The sequence below is a fragment of the Triturus cristatus genome, chromosome 3_1 (assembly GCF_964204655.1).
Source record: "Triturus cristatus chromosome 3_1, aTriCri1.1, whole genome shotgun sequence".
Taxonomy (NCBI): Eukaryota; Metazoa; Chordata; class Amphibia; order Caudata; family Salamandridae; genus Triturus; species Triturus cristatus.
Window position 1 is genome coordinate 891,789,275 of NC_140583.1, and position 17,766 is coordinate 891,807,040.

Below are 17,766 nucleotides of genomic sequence, written 5' to 3' on the forward strand. Positions count from 1 at the left end.
TGGAGACAAGAAGTCTGGGAGGTCAAGTCAACCTAATCCCAAATCATATCTAACATCCTATGTTTAAAGAACTATGTTATCCATAAAAGAAGGACTCTCGGACAGAATCTATTCTATACTGACTGTGCGTGTACAAGCGTCTAAATGTCTACACTGAATGCGAGGGGGTAGAAATATTCCATGGTAACAGGGCTATGAATTACTTGCATGAGGACAGAGAAGATGGGCCTTTTTGCTTGGTAACTGGAGGAATGTTTACTTAAACTACTAGGCAGGAATGCATCGGCTGAGGGGGAAGCAGATAATTCGAAGGTGAAATACAGTTCTTGGCAGAGAGTAAGCTGATGTCAGGCTTCGTGAGCCGCGCAGAGAATGAGACAAAGTTCATGGTCACAGATGCAGGCTCGGGCTGGAGCTTTTAGAGGCAGAAGGCAAGAAGAGTTTGATGACAGAATCAGGGCCTACTTGCCTGGACTGAAAAATGGAGTAACTGAGCCATATAAAGCCGGTGGCCTTTCATATTTAAGAATGGAATATCCGGCCTATTCATGGCGGATCTGGCAGAGGACATGTTGACGGTGGGCATACATGTATTTGCGTCTTCATAACTGGAACTGGGGGGGACATATATGTACTTGTGATATACACATGGAACCGTTGGGGTCCAAGATAGGGGACATAACTGACCAGGAAAATCCATATTTCCACAGCTGAATCAAATCAGACTCAGAGTCCCCAACAGGCTCCCCAACTTTGGTATGGACAGGAGCACTAGTTAAGATAACAAACATGTCTGGTCTCACATCCAACGTATTCAATTTGGAGCCCACATCCACAGTAATTGCCTCATGTAAATTCTGTAAGTCAGGGGGCGAAGAACGAGAGACAAGCGTCGTTCTGGTAACTCGGTCTCCTAGCTAATAACTCCCACTGCTCCCTGCAGAAAACCATCCAAAGTACAGCCCGTTACAGATTTCAGATCCTTTCTTATACAATATGAAGGGGGGGGATTGGTGGCTCAGACCAACCTCCTTTGGGTGATGACAGGCGAAGTCGGGCCTGGTCTTGGCCTGCACACATCCTGTGCCACAGGAAATGTAGAGTGCTTTTATGCTCTGATGTTAGGTACAGGCAGCCCCATGGCATCTAGAGCAGCAGTGGATGCTGGGAGATGAAGTCCTACCATTGCCAGGTAAGTTTAAAGCTACTTTAAACTGCTACTAGAAGTGTTATCTATCCCAAAATGAGGGTGTCATTATGAACTGCTAGTAACGGTATATAGCATTAAAAACATCAGTCAGCCGAATTGTCAGACTGGAAGTAACAATTTTATGTTCTTGTTGTAAATACAATAATGGTACTACCGTTGAAGCTGTGTGTAATGTACTTAGTTGTAAATTCTTTATTGGAGTCATAGTCCTCTCGTGGTGGCTTAATCAGGTATTGCATCTCCACAACAGCATCTTCATAAGTGATAGCTACATTCGACTACCCCCAATTTTCCAAAAATGCCCAATTGGGAGTGTTTGATGAAGAAATATGTACCCAGAATGCCTCCAGTGTTGGAATTGACATCACATCAGTTCATCACTTCCAGTGTGTGTAAGCCACATCATAGGAGTGGTCCACAGTAAAGCTACATTGACTTGGCCAGCGCTCCAGAGACCATTACTCCACGTAGCAACGGATGGATATTACCACTTTCTGCACAGATTTCTTCACAGACCTCTGATGGACTCTAGGAGTGCCTTACCCTTAACAGAGCCACATTGCCCACAGGCAGCAATCTTGAGCTTCCCCACTGAGAATTGGCACAATATATATAAAAAGGGCTCCCACTATAGCCAAGATAGTGGAGTGAGAGGAGCTTGGAGAAGAATACTTTAATAACTTGTTTTGTAAGAGAGCTCTCAGTCATTCAGAATTGGTCATTGAGAAACACAAATGTAGTTTAATAACTTTCCTTTCTTTTTTGGTGAAAAGTGTTTTAGGTTCTGATAAGGGAGTAAAATACGAGGTGATAAGGTGGTGATTTACTGGAGCAAAACAGGTATATTGTGAAAACCTGCCTTTCTCCTTCACAGGCAACTGTAATAAAGTTTCAAGAAGTGCAAAAGGCGTAGGCTATAATGAGAAATTATCTAGGCAGACTTAGTAAATGAACCCATTAATGTGCCACCCAAGATAGCACAAATAACATTACATATGCCATGACAAGACACCTAAAGTGACAACACTAGTTCCATAACGTATGACTTCAAGAATGGCACAGGCACTATGAATTATGTGTTGCACCAAAACATAATTTCTAAAATAGGAAGGCTGTATCACTTTTCCCACTGCCATCAAACCTCTCTTTCCTACTCCTTTTACAAGGTTAAACAAAAATAACTACAGGGAGAAAATATTCCGCGTATTGCAAAACCTTCAAAAAGGCTAAAATGGAGTTTTGATGTTCTCCCCCATTGAATATATATTCCGGAATATCATTCACACTTGTGGCATAAAACAATACTAATGTAGTAATTGTAACACCACTCAAAAATGCATGCTGTTTATTTATAAAAGTTTGCCACTTTTAAATCCCTCCAACCATCCAGACTTCCACCAACCACCCAGACAACTCCGCTCTTCAGGACTCCTACTCCCATACATAAACAGAACCAGATAAGAAGGTTGGGCGTTCTCTTACATCACTCCTAAAGCAGGGAACCACCTTACACTCCGCATCAGAGCCACTTCCTTTATTCTTGAATTCCACAAGAAGCTGAAGACCTGGCTTTTTAATTGATCAACCTACCATAGGCAGGGCTAGACACACACCTTCTCAGCGCCAGGATATCCTCACCGGCGATAGTGCGCTTTACAAATGCACATTACATAAAAACATAAGACTTTTTACGGATATGTTTGTAGTGCTTTTATACTTGGTTTTTAGCCTAATCATATAGACACTTTTTGTATAATAGAGTCAACCAGTCACTCACCTGAAAGAAAGCAAAAAATGTTGATAAATGAAATCCTTTACAGTGAAGACTAGTCACATACAGTACAAACATAGCCATGGGGAGCAAAGGTTCATAAAATAACTGAATCTTGCCTTATCATCATCATACCTGCGCTTCTTCTTGTTGCTTTTTTAACTGTTCCATCATCTGTTGAAATTCTGTCTCTTTTTGCTCTGCTTCTTCTAATGTAGCCTGATTTTGTTCCTCATAAGCCATAGCAACCACAGCCAGGATTAAGTTCACCAAATAGAATGAGCCCAGAAAAATGACCAGTACAAAAAATATCATGTAGGTTTTGCCAGCAGCGCGAAGAGTCTGTGGAAAAGACGTACAAGGTTATTTTTTCATGCATTCTTCTCTTCATGTGGAAGGAAAGCAAGTAGCTGAGAGATGTAAACTTTATTCCAGAGTCACAGAACTACAATGCCCTAGGTTTATGTATAGGAGTCCTTAGACTTCAGTGGTAAGATCCCACTTTGTTGTCAAAATATTAATTTTAGAATTTATAAAATAAAAGTTCCCTTCACAACAATAGCAACACCCAATGCCCTAAACACAAGTCAAATATGTCATTCTCCAGTAAGTTAAGCTTGTTACAATGTAAAACTATATGTACCACATTTGCTATGAAACCTTGATCACATAGATAAAATGTTCATGTCTCTGTAACCCACAGAAAGGCCAATACTATGCTCATTACAGACAGTTGCTGCCTAAGCAATCTCACTTTAAGCATAGGCTTTCTAGTTTTTATGGGGTTGGGAGGTAGGGGTGCTTAGTGGATCTTGGCACCCCCACGAGTCCCCACAGGGTACTCCATGTTAACAGACTAAAGCCCCACCAAGACAGGGCAGACATGACCAGCTGATAGTCACTGATGAAGGAGGGAAGGAGGAGAATGAGCCTCTACCAGACCTCCCAAACAATGCAGAAGATGGGTCAGTGGAGGGAGTAGTATACTCTCCCAAGTTGACGGACCAGCAGCAGACAGACTGCAGACAAGTGTTGGGAGTAGTTTGCTGGACTGCTCTCACTGACCCCTTGCTTAAGTCACCACTTGGTGTCCATAACATTAACAGTGGGGACATCCTACCTGTCAAAAACAAGTTGTACAGGTTCTCTGACCAGGTCAAAGCCAGCATCTGAATTGAGCTTTCCGACAGTCCACAGGCCAGTCGAGTGGTACTAGGTCCCAAGCCCAAAACCCAAGGGGGAAAGAAAGAATTGAGGTTTTGCGTGGACTACAGAGGTTTGAATGCAGTCACCAAGAATAACGCTCACCCCATACCTACAAATGATGAGCATATTGACCGGTTGGGGACTGCAAAGTTCCCGAGTACACTGGATTTGACTTTAGGTTACTGTCAGATTGCCCTAAGTCCAGGGGTACAGGAGAGATTATCATTTTACACCCCAGCGGACCACATTCAATTCAAGGTGATGCTCTTTGGCTTGAAGAATGCCCATGCTACCTTCCAAAGGTTGGTGAACAGAGTCCTATCGGTTTGGAAGCTTTCACTGCAGTGTATCTAGATGATATAGCTATACTCAGTTCCAGCTGAGGGGACCACCGAGTCCACCTGAAGGAAGTGCTTCAGGTCCTACAGCAAAGGTCAGATAAGTCGGAGTTGAGTGGAGTACTTGGGCCACCCTGTGAATAGAGGCCATGTACAACCTCTCCAGTCCAAGATCCAGACAATCCTGGGTTGGGAAGCTCCTAAAACCTTGACACAGGTTAGGGTCTCAGTTGGCCTGACTGGGTACTGCAGGAGGTTTGTAGGACCATTGTGGATCCCCTTACATAAATTACCTTTAAGAAGCAGCTTAGAAAGGTAATTTGGACCCCAGAGTGTCAGAAGGCATTTGCCACACTGAAGGAGGCTATGTGTTGACCACCAGTGCTACTGGCCCCTAACTACAATGAGGAGTTTGTGGTACAGACAGATGCTTCTGAGCAAGGGATGGGGGTCAGTACTGGCACAAGTAAATTAAGAGGGCCAAGATCAACCAGTTGCCTTTATTAGCAGCCGACTACTCCCCAGAGAGCAAAGATGGAGTTCCATTGAGAGGGAAGCCTTTGATGTGGTCTGGTCCCTGAAGAAGCTGAGGCCATACTTGTCTGGTACTCAAGTCCATGTTCAAACTGACCACAGACTTCTCAGATGGTTCATGCAGATGAGGGCAGAGAACCCAACATCATTCAGGTGGTCCATTTCCCTACAGGGAATGGACTTCACAGTGAAATGCAGATGTGGGTCTGCCCATGCCAATGCAGATGGACTTTCCTGGTTTTTCCACTTAGAAGATGAGAGCTCCCAGGGTGAAGATTAGTATGGGTGGGACAGTCTGCAGGAAAATCGTCCTTTTTTCCCTGATCACCCCCATCTTTTTTGACTGATGCTCATGATTACTGACTCTGAAAGTGCCCTGGGCTCTGCTAACCAGGCACAGGGTCAGTGTTGTCATCAAAAGGTATAAGGTAATTTGCATCATTGTAATTGCCCAAGACATTCGACCTGTAAATCCTATTATATAGTAGGGCATGTAGATTTATACACCCCAGTGGACTTAATGCACTTAAGTGTGCAATGATGTGGTGTCTTGTGTCATTTTAAAGCCAAGCCTGATTTGCAGGCTGGTTTCAAAATAAAACTATGTCCAAACATATGTCACCCCCAAGGTCTGCCCTAAATACCCCAAGGGTAGGGTGCATTGTTATAAAAAGCAGGGACACTGTAAAAGATGTTTTATATGTCCTGGTAGGATAAACAGCCATAGCCATGTTTCCGTATTGTAGTCCTGCAAGCCCCATAGGCTAACATGGGAAGACTTTATTTACTTGGGAGCTAGCTAGCAATTTCATTCAAAGTATCAAAACAATGATTACAATAAATCCAACAACTTGCGAAAGTCGGATTTATTATAACTATTACAGGAAATCAGTTTAATAAATAAGTATCCTGAAGTTACCTAAAGCAGCACTGCAGCATCATCTTTTGATAGACCAGAATTTTACACCCTGAATCAAACTGCTACCCGAGTAGGTGTGAAAAGGCCTGGAGTTGAAACAATACAGCCATCTAGTGGAAGGAGATTTGCTTCCTGGAGAAGCAAAGGAGAGGAAGGGGGCCAGGTGATAAGCTGGACTTCAAAGGCAGGAGAACAGATGTCACAGGACACAGGCCAGCCACCACTTTCTTGATCCCCAGCCAGATGGGGGAACCCTAACTAGATTAGGAGAGGGAGTGTAGTTAGATGGTAGCCACACCTCTTGGTTGGGTTACAAGGACACACACTCCAAGGAGGAAGACAGGCTCAACATCAGGAGTCGAGCTGCCGTTGTCAACTCTAGAATTGTCCTGACCATGTTGATTTTTCTTGCTGAAAGCTCAAGATCTCCTCGTCGTCAAAATAGAGGACAAAGACTTTCAGATACCCACAAGGCATCGCGCTGCAGTAGGCCGCCATTGTAAAATCGAACTTCAGATCCAAGAATCACGAGGACCTGCCAACGAGCACGTCGATCAGAGAAAAGGTCCAACAAAAAGACTAAGTCCGAAGGTAAACTTTTGATTGAGACCTAGCGCCCAACCAATTCGACCCAGGCTCCATTGCGGTTGGCCCATAGGTTTGACTTTGTCCTGGTCCAACGCGACCAGATTGTCATGAGTGGCACTTTATGCTTTTTGGTGCTATAATGCAAATTTTGTAATTGATCATTAAAAATTCGTATGTCCGGTTCCCTACATTGACTTATTGTAGTTTTGGTGTCATTTTAAAGACAAAAATGTTCTCGAATTTTTATAATTGATGTGGGATGTTTCTTGTGTTATGTTATGTTAAAGAAATTTATAAAGCGCACGTATACCCGGAGGTGTCTTGGCGCTGGACCCAACAGTGACCCTCTACAACCTTGCCACTAATGCTGAAAGAGCCAAGTTTTCAGTTGTTTCCTAAAAATAGTCAAGGAGCTGGCATTTCTGAGAAAAAAGGGAAGGGAGTTCCACAGTTTAGATGCTGCGTAATAAAAACTGCGTCCACCCCAGTGGGCTTTAAAAAGTCTTGGAACAGCGAGTAATCGTGCTCCCGTGGACCGCAGCTGTCTGGTGGGACAATACCAAGAAAAATGATCCTGCAGAAAAGAAGGACCAATGCCATGCAAGGCTTTAAAATCAATACGCTGGGATACGGGAAGCCAGTGAAGATTGCGTATTTCGTTGGAGACTGAGTGGGTTTTAGGGATGTCCAGTATGAGACGAGCTGCTGAGTTCTAAATCATCTGGAGTTTACGCAAGTGCTGCTTCTAGGCGTTAAGGAATAAACCATTGCAGTAGTCCAGCCTAGATGAAATGAGGCAAGAGACTACTGTTCTCTTGGTGTGATCAGGGATGTAAGGGAAACTGTTCCTAATTTTTTTAATGAGGAAGTGCGATGCCCACACTACCGCATTTGTGTGGTGATGAAAAGTAAGTTTATCATCCATAAGCACACCTAAGTTCTTTGCCTTAACCACCGGATTGGACGGGGATCCCAACTCAACAGGCCACCACAGATCATTCCAGGGAGGCTGCACACTGCCAAAGATCAGGACTTCCGTTTTGCTGGAGTTAAGCTTCAGGCAGTGTGCTTTCATCCATTTGTTAATTGCACTCATGCAACTTCTGAACTGCGAGGCCGGAGATTGTTGGGATTTAGAAGCTGCCACCACAATCTGGGTGTCATCAGCATAGGTGGTCAGGCTGAAACCAAATTCCCGAATAAGGGGCGCTAGTTCAGAGACGTATATATTGAATAGTGTGGGGCTCAAAGAGCTACCCTGCGGAACACCACATGGAAGAGTGTAAGGATTTGAATTAAAACCATCCATGGATACGGTGGACCTTCGATCAGTGAGAAAGGAGGCTATAAGTGCTCGTGCTGTCTCTCCTAATCCTAGCCCCTCCAAACATCTCTGCAGAAGGCGATGATCCACCGTATCAAAAGCCGCAGAAAGATCGAGGAGCACCAGAGCTGCTGCGCCTCCATTTATCCTTCATTTATTTACTGATTGGGTGATATTAAATGCTTTACATTTACCTGTCTCCTAAGTTAAGCCTGACTGCTCACTGCCAAGCTACCAAGGGATGAGCAAGGATGAATTTATTGAGACTTGAGATTATTAGAGATTGTGGTATTATTACTAGTTGAAGGTGAATACCCATACTAACTAATAATCCACTTTCCTACACGGACACTTTATAAACTAATCTATACAGACACTATATTTAGTAAATTATGGCTCAAGCCCAAATTCGCTCAGAGCTCAGTTTGGCAAAACAACAGCTTGCCCACCAAAGGGCCTTCATTAAAATTTGTAAAACAATGTGGGGAGCTGCAAAATACATCTTAAGAAACCTAATTTGGGTTGAGCTAACTAGATCCGATACCAACATTACGAGGCAAGCCTTTCTAAAATCAACACTGGGTGTGCTCCCTTTGAACAACTTGTGTAATAAATCTCAAAAAATCCTTTCTTGCCTGCAGGAAAAGCTTGCTAGCAATCACATGTCTGGATGATGAGAAACGCATATAATAACAGAATGTAACAAACATTCTTGGAGGTTACATTTTCGACCACCTAAAACTCAAATATTTGTAATGTAGAATGGGTGACTTCCCAACAAAAGAATTAACACCTAAATGGGAAAGGGTTTGGTCTACTCCAAATGACAGGCTTTGTGGGTACAAAACCAAAACAATTTGGCAGATACTATTTGCATACTGTCCTGTCCTAATTGAGGCTCGCAAAATGTTTCAACGACCCAGCCTCAATAATTTGAACATAGGAACTTGCAGGCAAGCAAAATTCCAGAGTCTGAATGGCCAAGATATGCAGCTAAATTGTAGGTTTGCGAAATTCATTGGCCATCCCACACATATGTTGGCAGTGAAAGCTTGACTGTACCATTTCATTTTTATTTTTCCGCATTTCACTTTATAAATCTAAAATATTTTATATTTGACAGTAATTCGGGGTAACATACACTAATTATATGATGAAAAAACATTTTCTCCTTTTTATATAAAGATTGCTCTTTGAACAGAAATCTGTAAGATTTACATACTAAACCCCTCATTTACGGGGAGTCACCTTGCTGCGCTGTTCTACGCCAAAGTGAAAGGGCAGGAATGCATCATAAATATCCAATATGGTTCTGTCCTGTCCTTTACCCCTAAGCTGGTGCCATTTCGGCAGCCTAGCGCTAACACACCATGGTGCAAGGGCACCTGTGCTGTCGGGAGGATTGTTTTTATGCAGGAAGGGGCCTATTTGTGCACAAAAACAATCCATAGAGGCATTTCTCTTCTTATATGTGTGTTGCGAAATAGAAAATGGAAAAAACGTAGAGAAATGGAGATATTACTCCTCATTACGCTTCACCCCAGGAGGCGTAAGGCTTTGACGCATTGTCAGATTTACAAGTCCTTGAAAATCTGGAAATGCGTAACAAAATCATGGAAGATGCCCATGGAACACCTCCCTTGCACAGAGTAAGGTATTGTGGCTTTGAATGGCTTAAATCTGACTCAGAGTCTTGAGTGGTGCAAACGTGACGCAAGACTCTCTTTACTATGCCCCTACGTACTGCCTTTTAAAATTTCGATTTTGTAAACAGTTCTATTTATTAAACTTGGTTTATAATGGTTTTTATTACTTATTAAATAAAGATAAAAAAGAAAAAAGAGTGAGCAATTGGTGAGGCAGGACAAGCAAGTATTGGATATAAGGATTCATCCAAAAACACCTGTGTAACAGTTTACTCCAGGTTCACTAGAACTTGATGAAATTGGCCTCTAGATATGAACGGACAACCAGCCAGTTTTATCATTTTCATTGCTCAGAATCTCTGCTTCACAGCAAGACTTGCATCTCTCAATATGAGAAGTTATCCAACATTCTGCAGATAACTCTGAATGTCCCTGTCATTATGAGTTTGTCAATTTTGAGAGGAGTAGAAACGCAATTGCTCCTGCTGGAGAAGCTTTACAGGAACCACTTACAGACATCTTTGCCATTGCTCAGGTAGGCAAAATAAAAGCCCCCCTCCTGTGGATTTGACAATGCGAGGGGTTTGAAAGAGTTTAAGGTTGTTGGAACTAAGGGAAGGTACCTGGGGGGATAGTTTGAACCGGTGCCTGAGATAGAGAGATCCCCTAGAGTAAAAAATCTTGGAAGCAAAATTGAGGACTTTAAACTGGATCCTTTTATTGACTGGTAGCCAATGGAGATGATGCAAGTGAATTGAGATGGAGCACAAGGGAGGAATTTTCAGAATCAATCAGGCAGCAGCTTTTTGAATGATCTGAAGGTGCTGAAAAAGAAAAGAAGGAAGTCTGAGATACAGACTATTGGAGTAGTTCAGTAGAAGTGATCAAGGCGTGTACAATAGTTTTTTGCTGCCCCAAAGGAATAAAATGCATCATACATCTTAGACATCTGTGGATCAAAAAACAAGAACTGGACAGTAATTTTATCTGAGATTCCAAAGTTAGGTCAGCATTGAACTTGCCCCCAAGTTCCTTACCACAGCCGAAGGACAAAGGCGATTACCCATCTCTGATGGCCACCAGAGCTTAGAGTCTGGTATAGATTTGGTACCAAAAAGAATCTCAGTTTTATCTGAATTCAACTTCAAAAAGTTAGTATTCATCCATTCTGAGTCAGATCTGAGACAAGGTTTACTCTAACTCCGAAAGACTCAACATTATTGGCCAAGGGTGACATATAGACATTAAAAAGGATAGAGCCGAGAGCCGAGCCCTGTGCAACACCGCAATCCAAAGGCCTTGCAGCAGACGTAGGGGGAGGGAGAAAGACAGCCAGTGTACAGTTGATGATGAAAGACCTAAACCATGACAAGGCATGGTGTGAAATGCCCATGCCTTCGAGTCTCTCAAGCAAATGAGAGACCGTATCGAATGCCGCAGAAAGATACAACAGCATTAGCATAATTGAAAAATTTCGGCCATGATTATTTTTGATATGCTCAGAGTCCTAAAGGAGAGCGGTCTCATTGCTATAACCATGGCAAAAACCTGATGGCAAGTCACGTTGCAGATGGTTTTCCTCCAAAAACAGAGTGAGCTGTCTGTTGACATTTTGTTCTACCAAGTTTGCTATAGTGAGCATAAGTGAAATGGGCCTGAAGTTGCTTCTTTAATGCTTGAGGTAGTCACAGTGTCATTGGGAATGTTCAGGCATTTTGACTAAAAACCACCATGAGAGCTTCTTTATGGTTGTCTACAAATACAGTGTAGCTCTCCAACTTCATTATCAGTGAAAAGAAATCCGCTGGTGGGAGAGCTCCATAATTTGTATCAGTTGAATCCTTTCTTTCCCACCAAGAACTGATTTAGAGAATGGCCTATAGAGAGTAATCTGCCTGTGCCACCAGTGCTTCTGGCATATCCTGATACCAAATGTTAATGTTTTCACCACTATAATCTAGAAGGGGACATTCCACATGACCAGTTACAACTAAGGGGCCACATTCCACAAGCATGATTTCAACCAATGTGTGAAAACACATAAAACAACCGAATAAAGAAACATGCAATGCCCACTCTCATTTCCCATCTTACAATCAAATATATAGATTCCGCTACATGTGATCAAACCATCTGTCATTCTTACCAAACTTTCATCAGGAGCAGGACCTTGTATGAGGCTCAGTGTGGTCTAATAGCTTTGCTGCTGTCCTTTGAATGTGGAACCTTAGGTTCTGATTTCAGCTTCACTTTTTGAAGAAGAAATTGAGTAACACTGATCACAGTTATTTTATTGTGCCTTACATTGCAAAATGTGCCTTGTGACAATGTACAATGTGCTGTCTAGAACTGTCTCACTTCCATGTTCCCACTGATCCCTCCCCATAATGTATTTAAACACCATTTAATATCCATACCCCTGCTACATTGTAAAAGTATCATTACTGCTTAGTCTGTTATATGTACACCCGGAACATGAAAAGAGAATGTGGGCTGGATACAGAAAATGTCCAATTATGGACCGATGTTGTACTGAATGACTGTTACTGCACTCTAATTAGGAATTTCAAAGAAAAGCATAATTCCAAAGAAAAGAACCAGTAGTCCCACTACCACTGATGGCACTATTGTATTTTCTCTATGGCATGATACATTATTTTATGACAATGCTAACACATGTCAAGTCAACATGCTTTCCCTTAAATTTGATATGTTGTTGAATTACGCCTCAGTCAAATTTGGGTAAATATATATTTTTAACACCTGCCTTCTTTTGCAAAAACAGCAAGGTAATGGATCCATTCTAGACAGAGATCTGCCTTTTGTGTCTCCGTCTTGGTCCGAATTCAATAGAAACAGTCCATCCTGAACTGTCAGTTGAGGTCCCCTCCAGAAGGAACAATAAGCAACCACAGGCCTGTTTCGACCTACTTAGGTCCCATCAGTAAGTTATAGCTTAAGTCCTATGTCATAGTGAGCATGGGAACAACATCTGGGAATACCAGTCACACTTAGGGTGTCTACTGCAAAAAACCACAACGCTTGAATTAATCTCAGCCACTTGCAATCACTAAGGCCGCATTTAAGACCATCATTTTTCACCCACTGTTATATTCTAGATATTGGTACTCTTTATGTATGTCAATTTTGGTTCTGCTCCAATAGGAACAGTCAACCTCAAACTGCCTTCTTTTCTGGTTTCTTTCAGCCATGTTATGTGTCGACTGAATTTTTGGAGCATACTTACTGCTCTTGTTAAGGCATATTTTGCACCTGATTACTACTCAGCACATTTACTTCTACCGCCAAAGCGGTGGAAGACTGAAAAGAAACCATGTAAGGCAAGCCTGATACGGGATAGGCCCTGGATCACCAGCCACCAGAAAATCATGTGAAAACTCCACATTCATATTCCAATCCAAACTTCTGGTTCCTTCCTATGCTCCTGACTATGAATATAAACAACACAAATACAAATGCATCTTCCCCTTTTCAACACAAAATTGAAACAAAGACAACCACTCACAACATGACAGCACATACATACTCACACACACGAGAGGCAACCAAATCAATGTATATAATGTAGGATTAGCACCCAAAGCGGGCTTCTATCAATGCACATCCTGTGACCATGCACATACTGAACAAGGTCTGTTCAACTTGAATGCTGGCACTCCGTCTCAAGAGAACGAAAGGTGAAAGTCTTGTATCAACAATCCAACATGTACACAGCTGAGAAATGTAAGCTATAACATCTCTCCACTGATCCTTTATTTCTTGGATGCTACAACGACATAGGAAAATACTTGATTTTCAAATGCTCAAGAAACTTACTAAATGTGTTTGAAGTAAGCTGAGTGCCATTATTCATGACAATCACATCCCATATTTCTTCCCTGGCAAGCAAACTCTTAAAAATCCTATCACTTTCTTCCGTATGGCACAATTAACTAATCTGGCACATGAACAACATTAAAATTGGTCAAAAGCCAAAATACCATATTAAGTATCCCTCTTCAGTACATTGAGCGGGAACAATGATGTCCTTCCACAGTTTTGGCTAGGCCTTGTCAGGTACAGGTGCTAAATCTACATGACTTGGGGCTCTTCACTTCACTAATGGCACAGGACCCCCACAGTCTGCCTTAAGGTTTGATACACTTGTCAAGACCAGACCACCAATTGTTTTGTGTAATTCTGTGCTCCATTGTTCTCATATTGACATGCCCCTCGTGCACTAACTCCACAATCCTGTTCCACATCTTAGTTGGTAAAACCAACAATTTGACCTCCTGAGGGACCCATCGACCAAAGGTAACTCAGATACAAAATGGCAATAAACAGTAACACTTTTAGCAACAGGATATCTTGTATAAATATATTTCCTGACTTTACTAAGCACTTCATCACTCCTCTAAACCTCATCCCATTCTGACAGCACAATGGTTCCAAAGGTGGAAGACAATAGGGATTAGACCACAACATGATCATCATTCTTATCTTCACCAGAATCTTCTGACTCTCTCAATGGTAGATAACACAAAAAGCCTACTAGTTATATATTTCCATTCTGCTATTTTAGCTGTAGCTTTACTTGCAGCCTTTAGTCGTAATTAAATCTACCACTGGCTTATAATCCACTTGAATTATGATTTTAGAATTTAACATATATTTCTGAAAATGATTGACTCCCCCTCTTCCAGAAGGCTAGTGCTTCCAATGGATGAAAAAATATGTGGGTTCTGCACCACTTAGACTTCTTGAGTGAAAAGTCACCACCTCATCTTCACCACTTCTAGTTTGGAAAAAAACAGTGCCAAGGACACACTGACTAGCATCTGTCACAATCACAGTAGAGTTATGCGTACCAAATGGTATGGCAGTTATGAAACATGAAATCTCCTATCTAACTACTGCAAATTCCTCTGCACATCCCTACATTCAAGTGAACCTTTCATTCTTTTTCAGTGAAATGTGCATTTGCTGTGGCAAGACCAGAAACAATGTTTCTATAACCAATTGAAAAACAGCTGGTGTCAATCTCAAAGGCATTCATTTGAAATGAAATGCACCTCAGGGATGACAAATGAGGTTAAATGCATGAACTTATAATGTAAAATAGACTGATAGTAGGCAGATGCCATATTGAGTGTGGTAAAAACTTTTGCCTCCTTCAGTGTCCTTAACATTTCTATCATGTTAGGTAGGGGGTGACTATCCACCCACATTTTTTAATTTAAATAAGAGTTTAACACATTCGGAGCAAGATATTGTCCTAATGGGCTAAAACGACTCGAGATAGCCACTGTGAACCCTCAGTAGATTGAATGAGATGTTGCTTACACATTTTGTCCAATTTGGATTACAAATTACGTCTTAATGAAAAAAGCATCCGTCATACATTACGGACTACAGGCTGCACATCACTCTTCAATTGTATTCAGTAAGTAAAACACTTGAGTTTGCTCAGCGTACCTGTGAATACTCCTGGAAAGCATTGTATCTGTTCAGGCAACTACACAGTACAGACACTCATATATTCCTTTCTCAACAGCACTAGATTTGGATCATTGGGATCCAAAATCGTCTCCAAAATATTTTGCTATAACAAACGCAACAAACAGGATCCCTTGTTGTCCAAATACTCTTGAGCATCAAGGTAACATCAAATTCACCCAAAACATCAATCTGTTTTCCCTCTATGGTATTGGCCTCACACTAGTCCCTCAATTGACACCTATCAAAGGCAGTCTAGAATCAGCAATTGTTCTTTCAGGAAGGCATCGATCTTCAAGTTGACATCAGGGTCTTTTAATGATCTCAATTACATAACTGTATCGTCGCAGCATTACTCTTATCTGTGGACACACCTATTACATCACCTGAATCTGAGACCACATTACATTTATCCTGAAGGTCAACAGCATTGACTGGTTTATAAACAATCCCACTGCCTATTGCTGTTGACTTGCACACTTTCACTTCTTTTTCAATTTGGTACATGTGCAGTCAATGTCAAGACAGAAATAAACATTTCCTAAATCACTACTACTGCCCCATCATTACCACTCTAAAACCTTAGAGATTCCTCTTGAGGCATTTTTATTAAAATTATTCGGGTACATTTTGAGAAAGAGCGGACAACGACATCCCTTCCATGTGTGATACTGTGCTTTCAGTTCCACAAGCATTTTTATTGTCCTATTCTGTATCAAACCCAGAGTAATCATTAAAGATTGCTGAATTTATCTACTGACAGTTTCCCCTTCTAGTTACCTCCTGACCATTTCATCATTTAAAGTTTTATTTTCACATACACAGCGAACGAATACAACACCTTCCGCTGATTCCCTAAGCAAGTACTACCCTCTGTACTACCCTCGGTTAAAGTATCTTTCCATAAATACATTCTTGCATGGCATGAACCAAGTGTCTTAAATCTTTATTGCAGAATCAACCTATCCACTGCATCCTCCTCTCCTTATAAAGTTTCCCTAGAAAAATGCTTTAGGAATGCCCCGCCTTCTGGGCCTAAACAATGTCGTACACAAGCACACTTTTTTTTCAAGCACAAACAGCTCCTTTTATCGCATCCAGTAAGCCCTCAAAACACCCTTCCATTGCTCCTAGTCCACCTTGGTTAGAGAGGAAGCCTGGAGGAGGAACCACACTTTGCTGAATTGAAAGATACCAACATAATCTCTTCAAAAGTATCTAAAAGTATCCAAACGTTATTTTGTCAATTTCTAGGGTAGGAGTTTTACAATAAATATCTTGTATCATGGAGGTACAATAGTTACAGATCACAGTAAACTGTTGAAGAAAATATCTGGTTGGGTAAGGCTATATGGAAGTCTTACCATTTAACAAGCTGAAGTTTGATAGTTTAGTGGCCTTTTTTTGTATATACATGCCTCTAACGCATTGCAGTCACCATCACATTTTCTTCTCTTAATGGTGCGCAGAGTAAATCCAAACTAAGATGGTGGTGTGTTACCTCATTATGCTAATCTGCTGCGTCGTGTATGTCTTATGTCATTGTAGCTCGTTGGTTAAGCACAGAGTATTCGAGGCCCAATCTAAAATGTTGGAGGTAGTCTCTTTATGGTACACTGCGACATAGTCAGCACTGTGAGTCATTTTTCCAACCGGGGTGTAAAGCGACTACATTCCACAGAGTCCATTGCGGAGTAGGCTGCACAGCTACAGTGTAGGATGGCCAACCAGGATGCCACATGTCACAAGTCTCCTCAAGAGCACCAGAGCAAACTAACCACCAGCATATTCTTCAAAAGTCAAAATGCCTTCATTCACCCAGCTTGAATGCAGAAGTTTCCGCTAATCCTTCAACAGAACAGTCAAAGAAAATGAGCTTCTGAATGCAAACCATGTTGGCAGACTCGTTGCCACTGAAAATGAGTTACATTAGGGAAGCAGGTAAAACACCTTAATTTAAGCTTTAGAAAACAACCTGCAGGAAGGAGGCCTAGCAAAAACTGCCATCAGAATCTCATGATAAAATCACACATTCCAATTTAATTTCAATGTCATTACACTCCAGAATCCCACTTCCTCTCCACTCTCCTAACAATGAATATAAGCAACACAAATCCTAACACAGATCTAGCAGTATTTAAAAGATGAATGGGCCTTTAGTAATCAAATCTCAAAACCAGCATATGGTACACTGCTGATGCAATATAGTCTACATCCAATTTCATGGCAAATGATTTGATACCAAGCATCTCTAATTCAGACAATGAATTACATAGCATACATCAAAACAAGCACAATCCTATTTTAATACTAAGAGATCAGTAGGTTTTCAGTCCTTTACTGTTTTTCATTGTGTGAAAAGATACAGATTTTAAGATTTAGGTTCTGATTTAGAGTTTGGCAGACGCTTCATTTAGAGACTATTGAACCGAATGTATGCTGACGACAAAGTGTACTCCGACTTCTTTGCTGACATAATCTTCCAGTAGAGTACAGGCTGTTGGAGATTTGCCATTTGGCCGCTCTCTGGGTGGCATATTTTTGCTGTCTGTCACCACCAAATTGTACCTATGAGGATGAGGCACAATGAACAAAATAGTGACCCCCCACACCCTGAGTCAAAACTTCCATGGTGTGGGAGAATTAGTTTTACATTTTGCAAAAACATACTTTTGCTTTGAGAGTTTGTTTTGAAAAATGTAAAATTTGAGAGTCATCTCTCAAACTTATA

The 17,766-nt window shown here is 41.5% G+C and overlaps 1 protein-coding gene across 1 annotated transcript in view; it reads right to left on the bottom strand.

Annotated features, from left to right (window-relative positions):
- The window catches only part of LOC146861242 (sodium channel protein type 2 subunit alpha-like), a 784,117-nt gene that overhangs the window by 518,350 nt on the left and 248,001 nt on the right, over positions 1–17,766 (bottom strand). Inside the window, exon 10 of the mRNA XM_085645402.1 lies at positions 3,117–3,323. Coding sequence (XP_085501528.1) covers positions 3,117–3,323 — 207 coding nt within the window. The remainder of the gene's footprint in view (positions 1–3,116; positions 3,324–17,766) is intronic.